At 36.6% G+C, this 22,897-nt stretch overlaps 2 protein-coding genes across 2 annotated transcripts; both read right to left on the minus strand.

The window, feature by feature from the left end:
* Positions 1–1,307: 1,307 nt before the first annotated feature.
* Positions 1,308–7,962, minus strand: LOC103466718 (cytochrome P450 2J6-like). Its single transcript, XM_008412499.3, has 11 exons — positions 7,708–7,962; positions 5,698–5,860; positions 4,684–4,836; positions 4,425–4,585; positions 4,146–4,214; positions 3,396–3,500; positions 2,996–3,131; positions 2,828–2,913; positions 2,032–2,133; positions 1,820–1,961; positions 1,308–1,730 (listed from the first exon to the last, which is right to left on the minus strand). The coding sequence occupies exons 1-11, from the start codon at positions 7,864–7,866 to the stop codon at positions 1,543–1,545; spliced, it is 1,464 nt and encodes a 487-aa protein (XP_008410721.1). The 5' UTR covers positions 7,867–7,962; the 3' UTR covers positions 1,308–1,542.
* A 582-nt stretch (positions 7,963–8,544) lies between these two features.
* On the minus strand, positions 8,545–21,154 carry LOC103466720 (cytochrome P450 2J6-like). Its single transcript, XM_008412500.3, has 11 exons — positions 20,933–21,154; positions 18,892–19,054; positions 18,217–18,369; positions 17,956–18,116; positions 11,871–11,939; positions 11,154–11,258; positions 10,267–10,402; positions 10,087–10,172; positions 9,733–9,834; positions 9,499–9,640; positions 8,545–9,120 (listed from the first exon to the last, which is right to left on the minus strand). The coding sequence occupies exons 1-11, from the start codon at positions 21,089–21,091 to the stop codon at positions 8,933–8,935; spliced, it is 1,464 nt and encodes a 487-aa protein (XP_008410722.2). The 5' UTR covers positions 21,092–21,154; the 3' UTR covers positions 8,545–8,932.
* Between the last annotated feature and the right edge of the window lie 1,743 nt (positions 21,155–22,897).

Below are 22,897 nucleotides of genomic sequence, written 5' to 3' on the forward strand. Positions count from 1 at the left end.
GGAGAGGACAGACTTTCTGAAGGTGGTTTTACGTTTTTTACTATTTCTGACCACTAGATGGTGCCATTGTGTTTAAAAACTTTCAGTCCCATTTAGGAGTGGCAAGTTCACGATTAATGAGTTAATAGTTTTTGATTGATCTTATCAATTGACTAACGATTAACTTGTAAGTGGCCATTTTCTTACAAAATTTTTTTTGGCCTCTTTCATCAAGAACGTGGATCGCTTCTCCATAATATAAAAGACAACATTTTTTAATGAAGGATTATTAAATTTTAACAAACTTTTGAGTCAGCTAACCATAAATACTGAATAAACAAACAGAAAAAGTTAAAACTTTACTCCGTTAAATGCATTAACTCAAGACAGCACCCAAAATAAAAAATGGCGTCATGTTTTCTTAATCATGTTGCAATTTTTTTATACTTACATGATCTCCTCGGTTTTTCTCGGTCATCAAATCCTCGCCTTCGTAGCAAATCAGTCATTTTAGTTTGAAAAGTTGATGCTGTTCTGTCATCAACACGGCTGAATGAGCCGTGAAACTTATGGAGATTGGCGAGTGTTTATAAATAAAAACTGAAGAGCATAAAATGCGTATGGCTGCGTTCACAAGTGACCCAATTCCGATTTTTTGTGAAATCGGAGTTTTATATATTTTTTTACATGCGACCCGTATGTGTTCTGCAGTGTGAACTGGCAACCACCTGTTGAAAGTGTCCCGCATGCGCAGTAGAGGGCGCAGTAGTGTAGGTGTTCTCAGTGTTCTGCCAACCGCCATAAAAAGAAGAAGAGCTCAGTGTTTGCAGAAGTAAACATGGATGCTTAGGGTGGCGCACAGCTTACATATTTGAAGTTGTTGTCCGGCCGGAGCAACATATTAACTTAATCCTGATATAGTCCGTCATGGTTGTTATTTCTCTTCCCACCTGCGCGTATCAGGAAACAAATAGTGAGATTTGTTGTGCATCAGTGATGTTCAGTTCGGATGAATGCGGCCTGGACGTTTGGGTCGCATTTGAATCGGATACGCATCGGATATGGGTCACATTCGTAAAGAATCCTACCTGTGCTGTTCAGACTGTCATGAAAAGATCGGATACATGTCGCATTACGTCGCTTAAGGACGACCAGCGGCGCACTCTACTGGATGGAGGTCAAACTACACCAAAAAAAGTCTAGTCCACTGGAATTAATTTTAATTTAATAACCCATTAATCCACTGTTAATCCTAAATCAGTTGTTCGCATCCCTAGTCCCATTCAAATAATATGATTCTTAAATCAATTATAGAGACTGACGCAATTTCTTGTTGTCATAATAAAGAGTTCAACCAGAATCTGTTTATTGACTTGCCCGATGATCAGTTTTCTCTGAAGGAAGTCATACAATGCAACTCAAACCAGCAGATTATGAAACATCTTGTCAGTATCAATTAAAATAAACACTATGGGACTTTGAATATATTGTTCAGTTAAATTACTGAATGAGCAAAAGAAAATTATGTTTTATCATCGAGTCCTTCAGTTTCTGCAGAAAACCTCACTGATTTTCTCTCAGCTGGATATTCATAAAATAAGGTTTGGGAGTCAAAGTTGCTCCAAAGACTGGTGTCAAGTCAGGTTCTCCTGCATCGTCCGGCCAAACGAACTTAAACCTCCTCAGCAGAGTCACAATGATGAGGAAGAGCTCTAAGCGAGCCAAACTCTCTCCAAGACAAATCCGAGAACCTGGTTCACAAAACAGCCATGTTCAGTTATTTCAGCATACCTCAGTGTGTCTGTATGCTTTTTTTTAGTCTTGTAGACGTTGAATCTACCTGCAGAGAAAGGCATGAAGGCCTCAGGTTTGACAAACTCTCCCTGTTCATTCAGGAAGTTTTCAGGGTTGAACTCATGAGGGAATTTCCACTGTCCTTCTTCTCTCAATACTGAGGTCAGGTTCTGGATGATCATTGTACCCTGAAGGAATCCAAATGGTAGAGATTTTTAATACAGAATGTCAAACCCATGGAAACAAGCTGCTATCAACCTGAGGAATGGAGTATCCCATGAGCTCTGTGTCCTTAGTGGTGCAGTGGAAGACACTGAGAGGAATTGTGTTGGCAATCCTCTGAATCTCATGGATCACAGCCTGGAACAAAGCAGATTTCTTAAAATCTGTTCACTATGAAAAGCAATCATTCAGGCTGTTAGCAATAGAATAAAAATGACATAAACCCATAAAAAGTGCAAGGTCTGATGGAATTTTCAAATCACAAATGTTTTCATCTTCTAAAACAGAAAATTTTTATAATGCACAGACGTAAAGACTTGAAAATAGGGGTGGACCAGTTTATCAGCCAGCCGACTTATCGGTGCCGATTTCCTTAATTTTGGCCGATCGATGACGGGCCGATTTTTACATATGAAGCCGAACTTATCCACCAATCTTATCAAGGTTGGCAAAGGACTAAGAATCAACCACTGTCCTCTTTTGCTCTCTGGTGAGAAATGTTTGACTGACAGACTGGCCCACTAAGTTATGTCTCCACATTTATGATTAACAACAGTGGACCCCAGTGTTGCCAACTCAATAACTTTGTTGCTATATTGAGCAACATTTCAGACAAAAAAAATTGGTATCGGCCAAAATTGGAATCGGCAGGTAAGCTTTCAAAAGATCGATGATCGGCCAGAAAACTACAATCGGTGCACCCCTACTTGAAAATACAAGTGTGTATGTAATTAATCAATGCAATGTGTTTTAGAACATATTATTAAAAATACATTTCAGTAACTCTATCACAAATTTAAGAAAAATCTTTTTATAACAAGAAGCGTCCCACCTGCATGTAAGGCATGTCGTGCCTGTCCTCAAAAGTGGCCTGATCGTGTCCCTTCAACACCTGGTCTATCTCCTGTTGACATCGCTCTGAGGGAGGGAAATAAAGGACATTAAGAGTTATCTGTTAATATGTATGTAAATTTATTTATATCAGTGCATTGAAGTGCACCTTGTACGTGAGGGTAGCTCATGAGGTACAGAAACCCGGTCAGCAGGGTGTTGGAGGTGGTGTCAGTCCCAGCAGCATAGAGGTCAAAAGTGATTCTTGTCAGTTGTTCCTCAGAAAAAGTGGAATCCACATCTTTCTAAAAATTGGAAGACAAAGACATAACAATCATATAAACTGTGTAAAGAAACAAATGCATGAAGAATCAGATTAATAGTTTTTGTACCCCTTGGATGCATTGTTAGATGGCACCCAATTTTACTGTATGGCAATGTCTGTTTAGTTTTGTGTATTGTTTTTATTTATGGTGAGTATGTTGTCTGTTTTCTAGTTACGTTTTCTAAGTAAGTTAAGTTTGATACAGTTCGTTCACTGTGTTTATTTCATTTTATTTTTTACACACCTTATCCAGCTCGTCCAGGTAGCAGTCGACAAAATCTCGCGGCTCTCCAGGGATTCTGCTCTTCTTGTGTTCATCCACCAAACGTTTTGAAATATTGAGAAAAGTCTACAACACAGAAGTTAATTAATAAGCATTGGGTTTTTTTTTTTTTTTTTTTTTTTACACACCTTGGTAGATTGTTTTTCAATTTATAGATGTGCTCATAAGTTCACATTCTCTGTTAGAATTTGTCTATTTTTCATGCCATGAAGTTTCTGATTATACATTAGAGCAGTGTTTCTCAACCCTGGTCCTCACCGCCCCCTGCTCTGCACGTTTTAGATGTGCCTCTATTCCAGAACAGCTGATTCAAATGATTGCATGACCATCAAGTACTACAGAAGCCTGTTAATCACTCAGAGATACAGTTCAGGTGTGTGGCAGAAGGGAAATACCTAAAACATGCAGGACAGGGGGGCAGTGAGGACCAGGGTTGAGAAACACTGCATTAGATCTTAAGGCCACAGACCGAGGGATGCCCATTATGAAAAGAGCCTGCATGTAGGAAAGACTGCGCTTAAAGTTACAGCTTTATGTTGGTTAATGTCAAATATGGTACTACATGTATTATGTGGAAGTCTATAGAAGAGGATGTGTTTGAAGATATTTATTGAAATGTATTTGATGAGAAGTCATTGAACCCAACAAAAAGAACAATTCAAATTTTGCCAGAGTATGTAAACTTATGAGCACAACTTTACATCCTATTACCTCCATATTCTGAAAGGCTTTGTTGAAGGGCAATGGGAGCGAACGGATCATAGGAAATGAGTCGTAGATCTGGGGAGAAAGAGGAATTACTACAGTGGATTAGTTATATAAAAAACACAGATTGTGTTTGCATAGAACATTTCTAAGGAGGAACATATGTATTCAGATTAAGGTATTCAACTGTTATGGAAACTGTACAAGAGAAACACTTTTGATACGTTTGAGAAATACTTTCACCAAATCCACTTCATCCCATTTCTGAATAATATTTTGACTCACCATCGCCCAGGGTCCCATTAAAATTTTCAGAATCTCAGTGAAGCACCTGATAACATTTTTGATCGTCTCGTCTTCGTACTCGTAACGCTTTCCAAACAGAACCCTGCAGATGATGTTGGAGGCTGCATTGTGAAACATGAACTGAGGACTCAAAGTTTTACCTGAAAAACATACAAGACTGAAATGTGACTCATGCTTACATGCAAGTGCAACAGATACAACAGAAACCAAATAATGCTTAAAAACACAGGAGACGCACCAGTGTTGTCATCTAGAGTTTTAATTATGTGCTGAATCTCTTCATGGATTCTTTCCTCCATTGACTTCTTTCCCAAACCAAAGTTCCTCAGAGTCATGAGAGCAAAGCGCCGATGGTCCCTCCACAGAGACCCATAATCAACCATAGCAACACCTAAAGAAAAGACAATATACAAATGACATTTCTTTGTGCAGTAACCACAAATACTTCTCAACATATCATATGTTTTATTTCATTTGAGCAAAAATAAGAAATAACCTCTTGAAGGTTGACTTTAGAAATTCTTCCACATTCACTGAAACATGTGTAGGACTGGAACGACCGTGTAATTTTATACAAACTGAATATCAGATAGTGCTTAATCATTTGTATTTAGAATAGCGGCACGTTGGCGCTCATTTAGATGTAAAATGTTTTATTAATGGAGCCAAAAAGAACAAAAAAGCCACGGATATAACATATTTGACAGTGTTCAATGCAATATCAGAGGCCAGTTTGATTTGAATATTTGAGTGTTTAGAAAAATAAAGTAAATAGCAAAAAAATGGTTGGACCACCTTTCAACATAAAGTTAGCATTGTGTTAACAGTGACGGTTTCTGATAAGGGCAACATAGGCAGCCGCCCAGGGCGTCAAGTGACACCTCCCCCTACAACACGGTGCTGAATGTCAGGTCAACTAGTCCACCTGGGGGAAATGGGCGCCCTCTGCCTGAAATAGCTGTAATTAACACCTGGTGCTATTAACATGAGTTTCAATTGAGGCTGAGATTAGGGCTGGTTGTTTTGGAGGTTGTGTTGGTCAGATCTGGCAACCCTGGGAATGGGGGCGCGTTGATTGCAAATTACGCCTATGGAAGATGGAGAGGAAGCGGTCAAAGCCAGGAGAGTCCAGTTCAGGAAAAACAGAGGTTTTTTTCAAAGTTGAAACTGAGAAAAACACATCAGAGGTCAAAATCCAAATCAGTCTTGCTATTGGCTTTTTGTGACTTATGATAGAAAACACATACATTACCTTTACTATCGGCGATGTTAGTAATTAACATGTTTTTGGGTCGACCAGCAAAATCAACAGCTTTGACCACCATGGCCTCCTTCATGGCCTTAAACCCATTGATGACCACAGCTGGTTTCTGACCCAAGAACAGACTGTAGACGTTTCCATACGACTGACTCAGCTGGAAGAAAGAAGGTTTGTAAAATTTACTATGTCCTAAATGTTGAGTATAAGTACAGTTATTATTGAATCATCAGAAAATGAAAAAAAAGTTGATTGTGCTAATTAGCAAATGTTTTTGTTCTTTTAAGGAAATTAATGCTTACAGAATATTTTTAAGATTTTTCATGCATCTTAAATGTTTAATTGTTCAACTCTTTGAGTCGATATGCATCTTTTTCTTCCATCTACAGACAGTGTAATAAACTACCAGAAAGTGAACTTGATGACAAACTATGGGGAAAATATCACATAAATCTGTTGAGGTGAATCAGAGAAATATGTGTGCTATAAAAGAAAACACTACTTCTGACTTCATGGTCTATAATGTCATACATTCATCAAGCGCCTGCAAACACATTCAGGGTGTGTTTTCTAGCTGTTCCTGGTTTTGTTGTGGCCAATCACATTTAGTTTGTTACAGTAAGTATTTCTTCTTTGTTTCCTGTTTTCATTTCTTCAGCCCTTATTTCTTAGTATCCTTGCATCCATCCTTAAAAATGTGAAAGAACTCTGCTGTTAGAAAACCAAAGATTTATGAAAAAGGGGTGCTGTAATCTCACTTTCCCCAGCCTGGAATCACCCAACATATTCCCCTATTACATGTGTCACTCTAAAAATGACACTAAATATTACTCTGATTCTGTCTGAACCAGTTGATATTAAACTGTTTTTACCTGGATTTTTGTGAATCCAGGTCAAAACACAGCAGACTTCATTGGTAAATGTAGTCAGCTGTAATCAGCAGCAACCTTTGGATGTCTCACAAACAATGACTTTGCAAAATGTGTGGAAAACTGCAAGACTGAATCTAAGCTTAAGACATTTGGAGGCAGATAAATGTCATAAAAAATAACAGCAAATATCTCTGACTTCACCCCTGTAGAGAAACTTTAATGCAGCTTTTTGATGCATTCCTGCTCAAACACATTGGAATCAAATGAACCAGACATTTCCTAATTTTTAACAATTTTTTACAGTCATCGCAATTTCTGCCATATAATGCTGTCAAAGTCCTTAGTAAATGTACTTTATGAAAAAAAATACATGCTAAACCTGTATTTTCTCTGTATAGCTTTTTCTGTAGTTTTACTATAAAGTCACATCTCATTTGGTAGAGATTGTTTTGATTGCCTTCAATATTGACTCACAGGTATAGGAGATGCAAACAAATAATTGTTGCATTGGGTTTTTTCTGGTGGGGTTGTTAAAGGGTTAAAATGCTGCAAAAACCTGATATTACATCAGTGAAGAAAAACTCTAATCAAGTACATTTTTCATTTAATAATCTTGTCTTGGATTCAGACATGTTTCCATGCGTGCATCACCAAACTTTTACTGTTTCATAGGAGACCATGACTGACAGGTCAGTGTTGTTGTGAATGGACTGTTAACCAGGAACTTTTAAAGGTGAAGTTACAGTCAACAAACTCAAACTGAAATGTAATTCACCTGATAAGGAACTAAAGTCTAAGAGATCCAGAAATAACTTTCTTAAATGTTGAATTACTTACATAATTTCCTGAATCATGCAGGAGGCTACATAAGTTCAGGTAATGTTTGACTTTGCTGCATAAAAATGTACAATACAACATTTTCTGAAACTATTGCCAAATAAATATTAGCTTATCAACAGCAGAGGTTAAAATTCACTGCTTACCTGAAATTCTGAATAAGTAATGCTGAAGTTTGCAAGTACTGAATTAATTTCTAGCAACATATACAAATTAATATCATATATACATGGTAATAACATTATATATAAAAAGAAAGAAAATAAAAAATAGTATTCATCATAGCTTTTCTTACCCTATCAAAGTCTTTTAAGGGGTTCTTTATGTTCAGGTTCCAAAGGTTCCCCAGTACAGGCAGACTGGGGGGTCCAGGTGGAAAGTTCTTGGGTCTCTGAGGTTTGAGTTGAAGAAGAAGGAAGACGACACAGAGCACCAGCAGAAATACTGAGATCATGTTGGCTGGTGTTGCATCAAACTGAAGAGACGACCTGCTTAACTTATTATGAAAGTCTGTAGCAGTCTGACTGCTGTGGTTCTGCCCTTTGATTCTTTGTTTTTAAAGTCAGAGGCAACAGCAGGCATAAATGGATGGTCGTAAAAGAGGACAGGAAATGACATGTAAGAGGTGGTTCTTCAGTTTTCTTCATGATATTTAGTTTATTAGAATAAAATCATTCATTAGAGCACATAAAAATGTTTACAGGAAAACAAGGACCAGAGATAAAAAGAAAAAAGAAAGAAACCACATAAAAACATGACAAATAGTCATTTGAAACAAGGAAGGAAAAAAAATCTTAAAGTGTCAAAATTTAAGCCAGTGACCAAATCTGTCAAGATTCATGATGGAAATAAACTGAAAATTACCCATAAGCATTAAGATGATTTTTTATTTAAAATAACTTTAAAAATCTTACTTGTGTTATTTTTAACATTCAAATTATAATTGGGATTTTTTTGTTGTTGTTCTGATCAAAAATCACATATAAATTAAAGCTATTTATAAATTAATGCACAACTTAGAGACGCTTTCTTTCTTTTGGAAAATAGCAGTATGGTTGTGATTTTTCAACCTACACGTCGCTCTTCAAAACCTGCATTTAGAAACTTTCAGAGCTGAAATCTGAAATTATTCTGCAAATGAAAGAGACCGACTTTCTGTTGCTGGTTTCATGTCTGACCACCAGGTGGTGCCATCGTACGTCAAAGGTTTATTTGAAACTTAATACTATCCCATTCACACAATAAGATTCTTAAATGAAATATACATAATTTAATAAAACTGCTCATATCTTTTATTTAAAAAATATATAATTAATGACTGATGTGTTTCACTCAGTTGGGGAAACTATACAGTTTTAATAATAAGGAAAAGTTTAATTTAAATCTGTTTATTGATTTGCTCAATGATCAGTTTTCAAACCAGCTGATTATGGAACAACTGTCATGTAGCACCTGAAGTTAAACAGTCTGAAAGCACAAATAAAACTGGTATTGGTTTGTCATTGAGTCCTTTGAAATCTTCACTGATTTTCTCTCAGCTGGATCTTCATGAAATAAGGTTTGGGAGTCAAAGTTCCTCCAAAGACTGGTGTCAAGTCAGGTTTTCCTGCATCCTCCGGCCAGACGAACTTAAACCTCCTCAGCAGAGTCACAATGATGAGGAAGAGCTCCATGCGAGCCAGACTCTCTCCAAGACAAATCCGAGAACCTGGTTCACAAAACAACAGTTTATAAAAAGAATTCAGTTCTCAACATCACTGTTCTGTGTCCTGATGTGTGGAACTGGGAGGAAAATCAAATATGGTGGATGAAAATGTGGATTAAGTTGTTAATGTGATGACTTTGGACGGACAACAACTTTAAAATTGCAAGACTTTACTTCCGCAAACGCTGAGTTTACTATGTGGTGTTATTGTGTCTTCTACTGTGAATGAGGGACACTTTCATGTTGTTCACACAGGAGATCACATACAGGTTGCATATATTTGGAAATGTGAACCAACAGGCGAAAGAAAAAAATTGGATTTCACAAAATATCAGAATTGAGCATTAATGTGTACAATGAAGCCTTAGACGTTGAATCTACCTGCAGAGAAAGGCATGAAGGCCTCAGGTTTGACAAACTCTCCCTGTTCATTCAGGAAGTTTTCAGGGTTGAACTCCTGAGGGAATTTCCACTGTCCTTCTTCTCTCAGCACTGAGTCCAGGTTCTGGATGATCATTGTTCCCTGAAGGAATCCAAAAGCCAGAGAAAAGCTGTCAAGTTGTTTATCTTATTTTCAGCAACACATAAAGCCTAATAAAGCAAGATGCTAACAACCTGAGGAATGGAGTATCCCATGAGCTCTGAGTCCTTCGTGGTGCAGTGGAAGACACTGAGAGGAACCGTGTTGGCAATCCTCTGGATCTCATGGATCACAGCCTGGAATAAAGCAGATTTCTTAAAATCTCTCCTTCATGATGCGATTACACTTATTGGGAGAGAAAAAACAAGAGCACAGGACCTGAAAAAGTAAAAACTGAACTTATTATCTTTGGACTTGAACAGGAGCCATCTAGAGTCAACACACAGCTCAATTTATTGATCATATTATTATTGAAACACATTTATTTCAGTAACGCCATCATTAATTTAACTATAATATAGTTATAGATAGTTTAGGAAGCATTTCACCTGCATGTAAGGCATGCTGTGCCTGTCCTCAAACGTGACCTGGTCATGTCCCTGCAGCACCCGGTCTATCTCCTGCTGGCATCGCTCTGAGGGAGGGAAAAAAGGCCATTTACAGTCATCAGTTCAACTAAAATACATTTTCATTTAAAGAAGTTAGTGCGTTTCCATGTCACAGTGTACCTTGAATGTGAGGGTAAACCATGAGGTACAGAAACCCGGTCAGCAGGGTGTTGGAGGTGGTGTCCGTCCCAGCAACATAGAGGTCAAAGGTCATTCTTGTCAGTTGTTCCTCAGTAAAAGTGGAATCATCATCTCTCTGAACATTGGAAGACAAAGAGACATGAAGTTCAAAACAAATAAACTCTGCAAAGAAACAGGAAAACTTCAACAGCCAGATTTTTACTTTTGTTGTATTTAATTATGAATAATTTCAGTTTGTACACAATGTGTGTGTACATCTTTAGGTAACACTCTGTTTTTTGCTTTTTTAAAAAAAAAAAGATTTTATTGGTTCTAGTGGCCTTAATTTGACAGTTAATTAACAGGAAAGTGGGTATTGAAGGATGGGGAAGACATGCGGCAAGGGTCGCCAGGCCGGGAATCGAGCCGGTGACGGCTGCGTCGAGGACTAGGGCCTCCATATGTGGGTTGTGCTTAACCCACCACAGCACACCCCCAACACTCTGTTTGTTGTAAAGAAATTTACATTTGATTTTGTACTTTTTTGTTTTTTATTTTTGTTGAGTATAGATAAATACTCTACATACATAAATACCGTATTTTCCGCACTATAAGGCGCACCTAAAAACCTTCAATTTCCTCATAAGCCGACAGTGCGCCTTATATATGAAAAAAGTTTTAAAATAGGCCATTCATTGAAGGTGCGGAAAATACGGTACTCAACTCAGCATGTTTTTATATGTTGTGCTGGTGATGAAAAATAATTTCTGTATTCTGGGATCAATAAAGTGCTTTTTATCTTAATAAGGCAGTTACTTCATTTAGTTATGTTTGGCTGTTACTCATTAATGTGACTCATCTCTTTCACAAAAACACATGTGACGCACCTTATCCAGCTCGTCCAGGTAGCAGTCGACGAAATCTCGCGGCTCTCCAGGGACTCTGCTCTTCTTGTGTTCATTCACCAAACGTCTTGAAATATTGATAAAAGTCTACAACACAGAAGTCAATTGTGCTCACAAGTTTACATTCTTTGGAAGAATTTGTCTATTTTTGTGTTTTTTAGTGTCTTATTACACATTATAAGGCCACAGACTGAATATGAAGAGTGTGCATGTAGAAAAAACTGTGCTTAAAGTTAGAGCTTTATGTTGGGAAAGTCTATAAATGAGGCTGTTACAGGAATCCTTCTGCAATTGGATTAGATTCCTCCAGACACTCAGAAATTTCAATAGCATTCAGTTTGATTTGATTATTTTAGCATAAAAAATTTAACTTGTTTGTGAAAACTGACACATTTACTTTGCAAGTGAAAGAAGTGTGTTTTTTTGTTTTGTTTTTTATTCTACGAGTTAAATCTTTGTGTTTGAGCTCCAGCTTGTTCACAAACCTCCCAGGAAAAGCAGCCACTTTTAGGCTCTTGCCTTTAAGCTAATTGAATTAATCATGGCTTCCTCCCTCCAAATTTCTCTAAATGTACATTGAAATGTAGAAATCATAGCAGACGACCTTTATCCATGAGTGCCAGAAAAGCAGAAAATACAAAAAGAAAAATTCAAATGCTGAGTGTAAACTTATCAAAATAACTTTATGTCCTGCATTACCTCCACATTCTGAAAGGCCTTGTTGTAGGGCAACCGGAGGGGACGGATCAAAGGAAATGAGTCATAGATCTGAGAAAAAAAGAGAAATTATTACAGTACATGGATTAAATATAAAAAAAAAACACAGGTTCTGTTTGAATGAAACATTTCTCACACTGTAAAAAAACGGGTAAACGTACAGTAGAAATTTGAAGGAATTTTTCCGTTTTTAGTTTTACAGGTATTTGTACTGTATTTTCAATTTTACGCATTGCATCATGGGAACAAGAACCCCCGCAAAGCGCGACAACTGGTCAGACGACATTTCAAGTTCGCTAGCCGGACCCTGGAACATTTATCTTTTGGACTTCGGTTGGATTAAGAGCTGGCGTTACCTTTCTGGCACCTCCGTGGTAAAGTAAAGTAAGCAAGAACACATTCTTTTCTGTGAATAAGGTTTTGAAATATGTGTAGTTGACTTTGTGAGAGTCCTGGCACAGTCTATAATTGCAAACTATTTTTGCTGTCTTTTTTTTTTTGTTACAAAAAAGGTATATATTATTTTTACAATGCTGTGTTTGCTTGTGTATTATAAAAGTAAAACGTTGTGGTTGCTGTATTACTATTCATGTATTTTACCGAACTCAAAGTACCGGTCATTTTTTCAAGTCAAACTGAACTGGGCGCGTGAAAGCTAACCGTTCATGGCGTCATGCTACTTACCTCTCAATCCTGCTTTTTAAAAATATCAAGCTGCAGTTGTCTTATTTGCTAAACATGATTTGATGTTCTGGTTGTTAACGTAGAAGCAGGTGGCCATTTAACTTCGGTAAATATACTTTCCATGTCAAATTTGGGGTTTTAGAATATGGGAAATGTAGCATGGAGTCGGGGGTAGTTAGAGGTGGTGGTGGGGCGGAAAGAAACCGTTAGACCAGGGGACGACGGTAAGACTGGGGTGGCGACGGCTCGTGTTTCAGTCAGCGTTAAATTTGTTGCATGTTCGGTGCTCTAATCAGGCATGTTGAGATTAGGTTATGTTTATAAATTGTTACAGTGGGTCAGAAGCTTCTTGCCTCATAAATTGTAAGTCAGTGGATTGTACATACAGATAGTTAATTTTCCTATTTCTAAAACAGGAGCAAACATCACTGAGAGTAAATAAAAGTGACGTTTGCAAAAAATAAAAAAATTTCTTCCAATTGGGAGTTTTTTACTGAAATGCCTGCTTGCAAACTCATTATCGGTTATTGTAGCTTAGCTTAAAAACTATATAAATAGTACTGTTCTAAATTTGTTGTCAGAACAAATTATTTCATTTTATTGTAAAAAAAAAAAAAAGACTAATTGATTTAATTATTGGAAGACTTGCATGTTTTGGTGTTTATATTTCTTTCTCCTTATATAGTTATTTTGTTTTCCCTCCTCAACAGCTGCATCCAGACACTCCTGAACTTTTCCTGGAAAGCAACTAGGAATCTTTATAATAGATGTGTACTAGGCCTGTCGCGATAAACGATAAATCAATTAATCGCACGATAAATAAACCTATCGACCTCATTTTAATTATCGGCTTTATCGTCTCCCTGCCTTTTTTTCTTTCTGTTGATGACACGGAATGAGAAAAGGCTCAGCTCCGGTGCTCTCCACTGACCCTCCCTTCCTATTTCCTTAGTGTAATGTTCACCTCACACTACATGAGTTGTCGGCCGACTGTCGACCCATTTTCAAAACCTGAGAGACACATTAGCCGACAGAAATCCTAGGTATAACGATTCGATCGGGTTCGTCGTGCTGTGTGGTGTCCAGCCACCTGGGTACAAAATAATGGCTACAAGTCCATTTAACTGGAGGTGTAATTTTAAAATCAGGCAATAATCAATGTTTTACTAGAATCTACCTGTGATGCATGTGGCTAGAGTCAGCGTAAAGTCCTGACTTAATGAAAATCATTGTAACCTATTTAACGAAGAAGAACAGCTGAAAACTTACGGAGTTTATCAACTTGGCTTCAACTCCTCCTCTCCTTGTCATTTCTATATTCTTTGCACGAAATGTTGAATAAATATTAATGTTGTTTCCACATATCATCTCCAATGTCCTGGACTTCGTGTTGCGCCGTTTCAGCTGTTTGGGATTCCCTTCCGTAATTTTCCCTCAGGAAGCACGTGGAGAATCTGCGCTTTCTGATTGGCTACCTGTCATATTCAGCGTTAAGCTCCGGGAAAAATCCCTGATTTAGATCGGAGCGGCCACGACGATCTACCGTAACCCACCACACTGCAGGATGATCGGTTACGAAATCACCAGTGACAATCTTAAATCGGCCAACGATCTAAGATCATCGTAAGGGGAAAATAGGGGTAAAAAATGGTGTAGTATGAACTACTGCATTAGGTAGTCGGATGTGCCCAGATTCTCTATTTAAATCTAGTGATTACTGAAGGGCAATATAGTATACAGACTTCATAATCTGCACTCTTGGTAGAATGAAGTATTTATTTCCACTTTGGCTTTATGTTGTTTAGATTTTATTCAAGTATTCAATTTTTGTTAATGGCGACTGAGAATCCATTAACACTGGAACTGATTTAGTTTATCAGTTCCAGTGTTATGTGTTCTTTTGAAAATAAAGTGTATGGCAGGAAATCGCATGCATTGTTAGTCATTTCCATTAAATCAGTGTCAAAAGATCTTGAAACAATATTATCGTTTATCGCAATAATTTTTTAGACAATTAATCGTCCAGCAAAATTTGTTATCGTGACAGGCCTAGTGTGTACATTTGTTTTTTACTCAACCTGTTAAACCTTTAGTGTAAATTAAAAAGTTTTCTACAATAACTTAGGCATAATGTTTTGTTATGTGTCTTTCTAATAATGTCTAATGCAGCACTATGTAACTTATGATACTTTTTTTTTACATTTTTGTTGAAGCTGTCACTGTGTCGTGATATTGCATGAGAGATAATCTGTGAAAAAAATGTAGCTCTTCTGTTAGCCAGTGCTAACTGGATTCAAACAGTCAGAGCCACAGGGCAGGTTTTAGGTGTCAATCACAAACTCTGGTGGTGCTGCTCATCCTAACGGAACCTCTCATGAATGTTAAGGATGAATGTTACGGCTAGTTAGTATGGACACCGATGACAGTGGATAAACGGTTTTCCTGTAATGGTAAGTTGATTGACAGCATGAAGAGGTTGATTGACAGTGCTAAGACTATCCTCCTGTCTCTTGATTGGTTGTTTTTGGTTGGGAGTGATGGATTTCTTCAGATGGAAATAGTACCTCAGGGGGAGTGGAGGAGTTTGTTATTTTCACAAATTATACGTCTCATAACATAAAATCATGATATGGTGACTTTATTTGAACAAATATGCAAAAATCGGTATATGTTTTTATTTTCTCAAGAAAATATTTGTGTATTGTGTATGTTAGGGGTGCACCAATAAATCTTCCCCAAATCCTTAATTTTGAAGATTGGTGCCAATACATGTGAAAGTGATTTCATCCACTGATCTTATCTACGCCAGCAAAGGTCTAAAAATCAACTGCTTTCCTCTCCTGTTAGAGACATTTGACTGATAGACCGGCCCACCAGGTCATGTCTCCATGTTTGCAGTAATCAATAGTCACCCCACTGTTGCCAACCCAGTGATGTTTTCTGCATTTAGCAATATTCAGACAAGACAATCAGTATCGGCCAAAATCAGAATTGACAAGTCAGATTTTTAAAGATTGGCCAGAAATCTGCAATTGACACACTCCTAGTGTAGATTTTTTATCTGTCAGAATTAATCAAAATTATTCAATGGTGTTTGTGAAAGAGGTATTAGCAATTGGTGAGATGCTGATGAGCAAGGTGATATGCTACTGTAATGTAATTTAGAAGTGTTTTGTAAAAAGTATGTTTCTGGGCTCAAACCCTGAACAAGGTCGACTGACACGACGCAGACGAAGGTGAAGAAGCACCTTTGCATTCCACCCAGATGGTTCAAGTCCCTTAATGAACTGAATGACTGGGAAACCATGGAAAATTTGAGCCTTTCGAAGTTTAAACGTGATTGATCATCTCATCAAACCTGGTCCACCAAGGACCTTTGCGAAGCACAAGAACTGGTCACAGAACATTTCAAGCTCTTAGTAAATGAACCTGAGAGATGGATGAACCTTTTTTTGCAGAACATAAACATGTGGAAATGGACTGTTTTGTTTTATGTTCACAGCGACTAGAGGTAATGAGAGCACACACTCATGAATCCAGTGTCTTCCACTGTCGTTGGCATTAGGCTGTTTTTGTAGCATTTGATTTTTAATTTAGTATTTTCTTTTTTTAGTATTTATACCTGTATTTCATAAAAAATAGTGGTTGACTTTTGGCATTTATTTTCAAATATGTTGGTCCTATTTACAACTATGATTTTCATGATCCAAAGCAATTTTTTGTATTTTCCATCTAATAGTAATTAACAAAATTGTTTGACCACAAAGACTAGAGTCAAGATTGCTTTACATTTAATTTATACGTTGAAATTTGTATAGTAAAATCCAATAAATTAGTTGTGATGTACAGAAGATAAACATTACCAAGCTCAAGAATATGTTTAACTCTTAATATATAATAGCGAAGGTTAGTTATAAAGACTAGATGACGTCAATTTATGGTCTTAAATTGCAAAATAAAATCTGCAAATTGTCAAATGGTTTCATTTTTACAACACTTTGCATGAACTACTTTCAAACTAAGTGTTTTGTGTTCTACAACTACATTTACTGTAGACTTAGAATTTAGTTTTGTTTCAAAATTATGCTAAGAATAGATGAAATATATTAACTTTAATATATTTTACACTATAATTAATATATGGTATACAATACAGACTTCAATGGTTTGGAAGACAAGTATTTGGAAATGTCCAAGGTTTTTTTAAAAAAAGTTTGTGAATATTTCACAAAAGACGGAGAATTTCAGTTTTGGGTTAACAAAATATTGGTATATTTGACATAAACTGTTAAATTATGGAAAATATCCTGGCAATTTTTTGCCAAGATATTTTCTGTTTTTTTTTTTTTACAGAATTTCCGTCAGAAGTTTCCCGTAATTTAACAGTATTTTAGTTCAAATTTTTTCTTTAAAAAAAAAACCCGGAAAATGTCCTGATAATTTTCTGCCAGTACATTTTCTGTTTTTTTATGGAATTTCCAGCAGAATTTTTTCCGTAATTTAACAGTTTTCTGTGTTTAAAATTTAACATATAAAATCTTTTAAATTACGTAAAAATACTTGTTAAATTACGGAAAAAATTCTGCTGGAAATTCCGGGGGGGGGGGGGGTTGAAAATGTACTGGCAGAAAATTACCAGGACATTTTCCTGTTTTTTTTTTTACTGCAGGAGGAACATATTCATATTCATCTTAAGATATTCAACTTTTAATACGAGTCAAAATTTAAAAAATACTTTTACAATATGGTTTTTGATTTGTTTGTAAAGAGATTTCAACTGAGAAAAATGAATCTAGCAAAAAGATGCTTGAGTGTTTGAAAAGACTAATAACTGATTTGTTAAAACTTTACATAGCACCAACTTAAAGCAAGAGTATTATCAGAAGATGTTCAGATTGTGATCATCATAATCTGCTTTCTTTATCCACTTCATCCCATTTCTATTTGATGCTGCGACTGTCATGATCCGCGTTTCTGTGTATATTTTTCGGGTTTTCTGTGTTCAGTTAATTCCTGAGTCTCTGTCTGCGTTGTCCCCGTTGATTGTTCCCAGGTGTGTCTCGTTCCCTTGATTAGCCATGTGTGTATTTAAGTCCACCTGTTGTCTTTGTCTCTTGTCGGGTCCTTGTCAAACGTTGTGTGTCATTTATCTGATAGTTCGTCTGCCGGCACAGTTGAACTGCTAAGTCCTGTGTTCATAAGCTCGTCTTGTCAGTCTTTGTTGTTATCAGTTGCTACCGGTATTAGCTGTTTGCTAACTCTCTGCCATGCTGCCTGTTCTGGACTGTGAGCTTCATCATTAAATTCATAATTTCCTTTACAACCTGGGTCTCTGCGTCACTCCTCACCACCACCTCAACCCCACCTTATGACAGCGACTCACCATCGCCCACGGTCCATTGGCTATTTTGATAGTCTCAGTGAAGCACCTGACAATAATTTTGATCGTCTCGTCTTCGTACTCGTAACGCTTTCCAAACAGAACCTTGCAGATGATGTTGGAGGCTGCATTGTGAAACATGAACTGAGGACTCAAAGTTTTACCTGAAAAACACACGAGAGACTGAAATGAGACTCAGGCTTACATGCAAGTGCAACAGATGCAACAGAAACCAAATAATGCTTAAAATCACAGGAGACGCACCAGTGTTGTCATCTAGAGTTTTAATTATGTGCTGAATCTCTTCATGGATTCTTTCCTCCATTGACTTCTTTCCCAAACCAAAGTTCCTCAGAGTCATGAGAGCAAAGCGCCGATGGTCCCTCCACAGAGACCCATAATCAACCAAAATCACACCTATAAAAGACAAAAAGCAAACTTTCAAGGTGACATTTAGCTACGCAGTAATATCAAGTACTCAGAAACTGAGTCTGTAAATTAAAAATTGCATTTTGTTTTATTCCAAAGTGTTTTCTTTTATTTTAATAAAAATTAGGAATAATCTTGTGTAGGTTGACCTTTAAAGTTATTTAAATTTGATCAAAGTTGTTTAAAAATGGAATGAACACATAAGAAATTTACTCTGGAAAGTGGAGCATATAGATGCTCATATTGATATAAAATAGTTTATTAACGTCATAAAAAAGAAAGAAACAAAGTCCTGAAGCAGTAGTTATAATGTCTGGTTAATTAACTTGAGTGTTTAGGATGATTGAATAATGGCAAAAAATAAAATGCTCATCTTCCAACAAAACAAACTTAATACTGTACATTTTTTTGATAATTAGAACAGGAGTCTGAATAATTTAATTTACATTTATACCAAATCAGTCTTACTAGTGTCTTTTTGTGCATTATGTTATAAAACTCATACATTACCTTTGTTATCAGTGACGTTAGTAATTAATATGTTTTGGGGTCGACCAGCGAAATCAGCAGCTTTGACCACCATGGCCTCCTTCATGGCCTTAAACCCATTGATGACCACAGCTGGTTTCTGACCCAAGAACAGACTGTAGACGTTTCCATACGACTTCCTCAACTGGAAAAAAGAAGGTTTTTAAAAAATATTTTATGTCTACTACCCCTTTATCCTAGTGTCCATCCATCCTTAAACATGTGAAGGACGTCTGGTGATGGGTCAAGGCAGAAGACCAAAGATTTATGAATTGGAAATGGGGCGATGATGGTTAGAGAACAAACCTCTAATCCTGAAACCTGTTTTCCCATCCTGGAGCTACCCACCATTTTCCCTACTGCATGTATTGGCGTTTCCATTGACTATATAATCAGCAAGGTTGGCATTTCAAAAATAATTATGTTTAAAGGAAACATGGCAAGTTTGAAAAAATCATAATTTTTTGATAGGTTTTTCACTACTGATATTGGTTCGTTTCGCAAAACTGAAATGGAAAAACTTTTTTATAACACAAAAGTAAAAGGAACAACAACTGGCTTGCACCAAGCCATGAAGAAGAAGACAGGAAGTAGGTTGAGAATTATGGTGAGCCATGATTTTTAACAACTTATCACGTGAACAAACTTATCCACATGTGGTTTTAATTGCTTTTTTATTTAATGAAAACACTGCAATTGTGAGAATTTATTTTTTGGACGTTAGCAGAAGATTGGCAAAGTTTTGTGCACATTTGTAATGGAAATGCAGCTTCTGCCACCTTAAAAAATATGATCCTGATGGAGCTTATACCAACTGTCATAATACTACTTTGGTCTGGATGCCAGTGAGCTAAAGGGGACGTTCATGTCAGACTTGGTTGGAAAACATTAAAAAAAATAGCAGCAACCTTTGGATGGCTTACACACAATGACTTTGCAAACCAAAGACTAAAACATAAACGTCACAAATATTGACTAATAATGATAACAGTAATCTTTCTAGACCAGGGGTCTTCAACTTCAGTCCTTAAGAGATTTTTCCTGCTGTCTTAGATGCATTGCTGCTCAAACACACCTGAATCAAATAAATGTCTCATTACAGATAGTTACAGAGGCTCTAGATTAAGAGACCCATTCTCTGGACATTATCCATCTTTTCAATAATACTGCTAGATTATTGACCAGTTGGCTGGTCACTCATTTCTAATCTATCCCTGAAGCAAAGCATAACTCATAAGTAAATTTGTCGTTAATCATTAAGTCTGTTTTTCCAAGCGTGCAAAGGAGACTATGACTAAGCAGAATAAAACTTTGGACACAAGTTTTGGTATTTGGACACTAAAAACTGAGGCAGAAGATCAAATGGGCTGAGTGTTGGTTTAGAAGAGCAGATTTAATTTGGTGAATTCAAAAAGTGTTGATTTTTGATGCTCAATATTGTATGAAATTCTACATTAATAAAATAATTGATGACATTTGCCAGTCATAAAAGACAAAATGTTTCTCACTGTCTATATGCTACGTCTTGTCACTTTAATGTCTAGTGTAAATAGTGCAGGGCAGTAGCCATAAATGTTTTAATAACTTTTGAAGAGCTTTAGAAGTTTGTGTTCTTATAATGGACTGTTATGAGGAAGTATTTAAAGGTATTTAAACACATGAAAAGTGTTTATGCAATAGCTGCTTTTTAATGCAAAAAATCTTTTTATGCATTAAAAAGCAGGGATAATTAGGATAATTTATCAAGGAATCTTTTACACTGAATCATGCTGATGTCATGCTGGGCACTACTTCAGTTCACATAATGCTTGACTTTGCTGCAGAGTAACCTGTGCCTTACAGACAGACAGTACAAAGTTTTCTTTAACCCAAACTGATTATTCCAATAAATATTAACTTATCAACAGTCGAGTTAAAATTTGTGGAGTACCTGCAATTCTGAACAAGTACAACTGAAGTTCGCAAGCGTTAAATGAATCTTATATAAATTGTAAAAACAAATAAGAAACATAGCTGTTTTTACCCTATCAAAGTCTTTTAAGGGGTTCTTCAGGTTCAGGTTCCAAAGGTTCCCCAGTACAGGCAGACTGGGGGGTCCAGGTGGGAAGTTCTTGGGTCTCTGAGGTTTGAGTTGAAGAAGAAGGAAGACGACACAGAGCACCAGCAGGAATACTGAGATCATGTTGGCTTGTGTTGGATCAAACTGAAGAGACGACCTGCTTAACTTATTATGAAAGTCTGTATCTCAGCGCTGACTGCTGTGGTTCTGCCCTTTGATTCTTTGTTTTTAAAGTCAGAGGCAACAGCAGGCATAAATAGATGGTCATAAAAAAGGACTGGAAATGCAGTTATAACATAGAGGGGTGAGTCCCCTTACAAAAAAATCACATGAAAATCACATGTGAAAACATGTGATCGCAATTTTCCACATGTGATTCACATAATCCATGAAAGAAAATCACACATTTTCATATGTAATTCCCCTTTCCCACATGTCGGTCACATTTTCCACCTGTGATCAAGTATTTTGTATTTGTGTTCCATGTTCCTTCAATCTTGTGGTCACACTTTTCACATATCATTAGATTTCCTGTCATACCGATATTATATTTCTCAATATATTTAAATTCTTGAATGTGTTATTGTTATACAGTTAAGATGTATAATGAATATACAACATATATATTAACTTTCATGTTTTTGAAATGTTATATGTCAACAATGGAATAAATCTGACAAGTAATGTAGAGGAATATAATTATGTTAATAGTTAAAAGTTATGTTAATTCACATTAAGATATGTTTTACTGAAAAGGAGTGTATTGTGTCGAATGCGTAGGGTCAATCTGACTGGCACATTCCCAGCACTGCAAGGAAACGTCCTTTCCTGCTTGCGTGTGAGGAACTCGGACGAGTCTCTGGACAGATAAGAATCAACAAATTAACTATTGTCTCTGAGGGAGCAGATTTAACTTCCACGAGGTCAAACCCACAATTCTCAGAACTTCCAACACACACTCATGTAAAACCGAAGCCAGAAACGAGGCTGTAACGCCATTGGTCAGACGCTTTCCAATATACAATAGCAAACTGAAACGGTATAAATATTTGAAGCAAGAGACAAGACATTTTGGATTCTGAGACGATGAAAATGAGATGATGAAAATGTAATGTGTGATGCCGCAGATGTGCATTAAATGTCTTCCTGTTTGCCTGTGAGCTGTCTCCAGCTGGAGTTTTGTGTATCGTCTCTTAATTCATGAGTTCAGCACCTTTGAATTCCTCTATAGTAAACACTGACACCAATCTATAATGTGATTCCATTTTTATTTTTTCTAACATTGAAATTATTTTTAATTTGTTTATCAGAAATTGGACAATGCATAATGTGCAATGTAAAATGTCAGAAATAAAAATCAATGTAAATACAAAAGAATTAGCATAAAATATAAATTTTGTCAGTTGTCCTAAAGCAGATAACAATACAAACATGAGCTGTTTTATGCAAAACACAAATAGTTAGAATAAAAACAGGATGGCCTAACAAAATATAGAAACTATCACAGCAAATTCAAAAGTGTTACTTTTTCAGAGTTCGACAATTCAGTGATGTTTTTTTACACTGTAGAGTTTATTAGTAATTGGAAACACTTCCAGTGTTGGGATAGCATAACCTATTGGTGTCAGTTATTTGGTGCAGAGTTTTATAGTAAACTGAATAACTCACAGTGCAGTGTGCATTTGAGTCCTCACGGTTTGCATTTTACGTAGCGTGCGTAAGCACGTCGGGTGCGTCTGTTACGACGCACTATGAATGCGCATGTTTCAAAAAAGCAGACAACGGTCATTTTTCGTTGGGATTAACCAGTTGTTGGACAGAGCGGGCTTTTCGGACAACAAAAAACACAGGTAAGTTTTGTTTGTACATATAATTTTGACGAAATGCTAGTGCCAGTTTAATAAATGTGCCACGAGAGATACTAAATGT

Source organism: Poecilia reticulata, chromosome 6, assembly GCF_904066995.2.
Source record: "Poecilia reticulata chromosome 6, P_reticulata-male-v2, whole genome shotgun sequence".
Taxonomy (NCBI): Eukaryota; Metazoa; Chordata; class Actinopteri; order Cyprinodontiformes; family Poeciliidae; genus Poecilia; species Poecilia reticulata.

Coding starts and splice junctions, on each gene's coding strand:
- LOC103466718 (XM_008412499.3), bottom strand. CDS start 7,866: ATGATCTCAGTATTTCTGCTGGTGCTCTGTGTCGTCTTCCTTCTTCTT. Junction 5,861..7,707: donor CCTTAAAAGACTTTGATAGG/GTAAGAAAAGCT, acceptor TCTTTCTTCCAG/CTGAGTCAGTCGTATGGAAA. Junction 2,914..2,995: donor GAGCTACCCTCACGTACAAG/GTGCACTTCAAT, acceptor TCCCTCCCTCAG/AGCGATGTCAACAGGAGATA.
- LOC103466720 (XM_008412500.3), bottom strand. CDS start 21,091: ATGATCTCAGTATTCCTGCTGGTGCTCTGTGTCGTCTTCCTTCTTCTT. Junction 10,173..10,266: donor GGTTTACCCTCACATTCAAG/GTACACTGTGAC, acceptor TCCCTCCCTCAG/AGCGATGCCAGCAGGAGATA. Junction 9,835..10,086: donor ACAGCATGCCTTACATGCAG/GTGAAATGCTTC, acceptor GCTTTATTCCAG/GCTGTGATCCATGAGATCCA.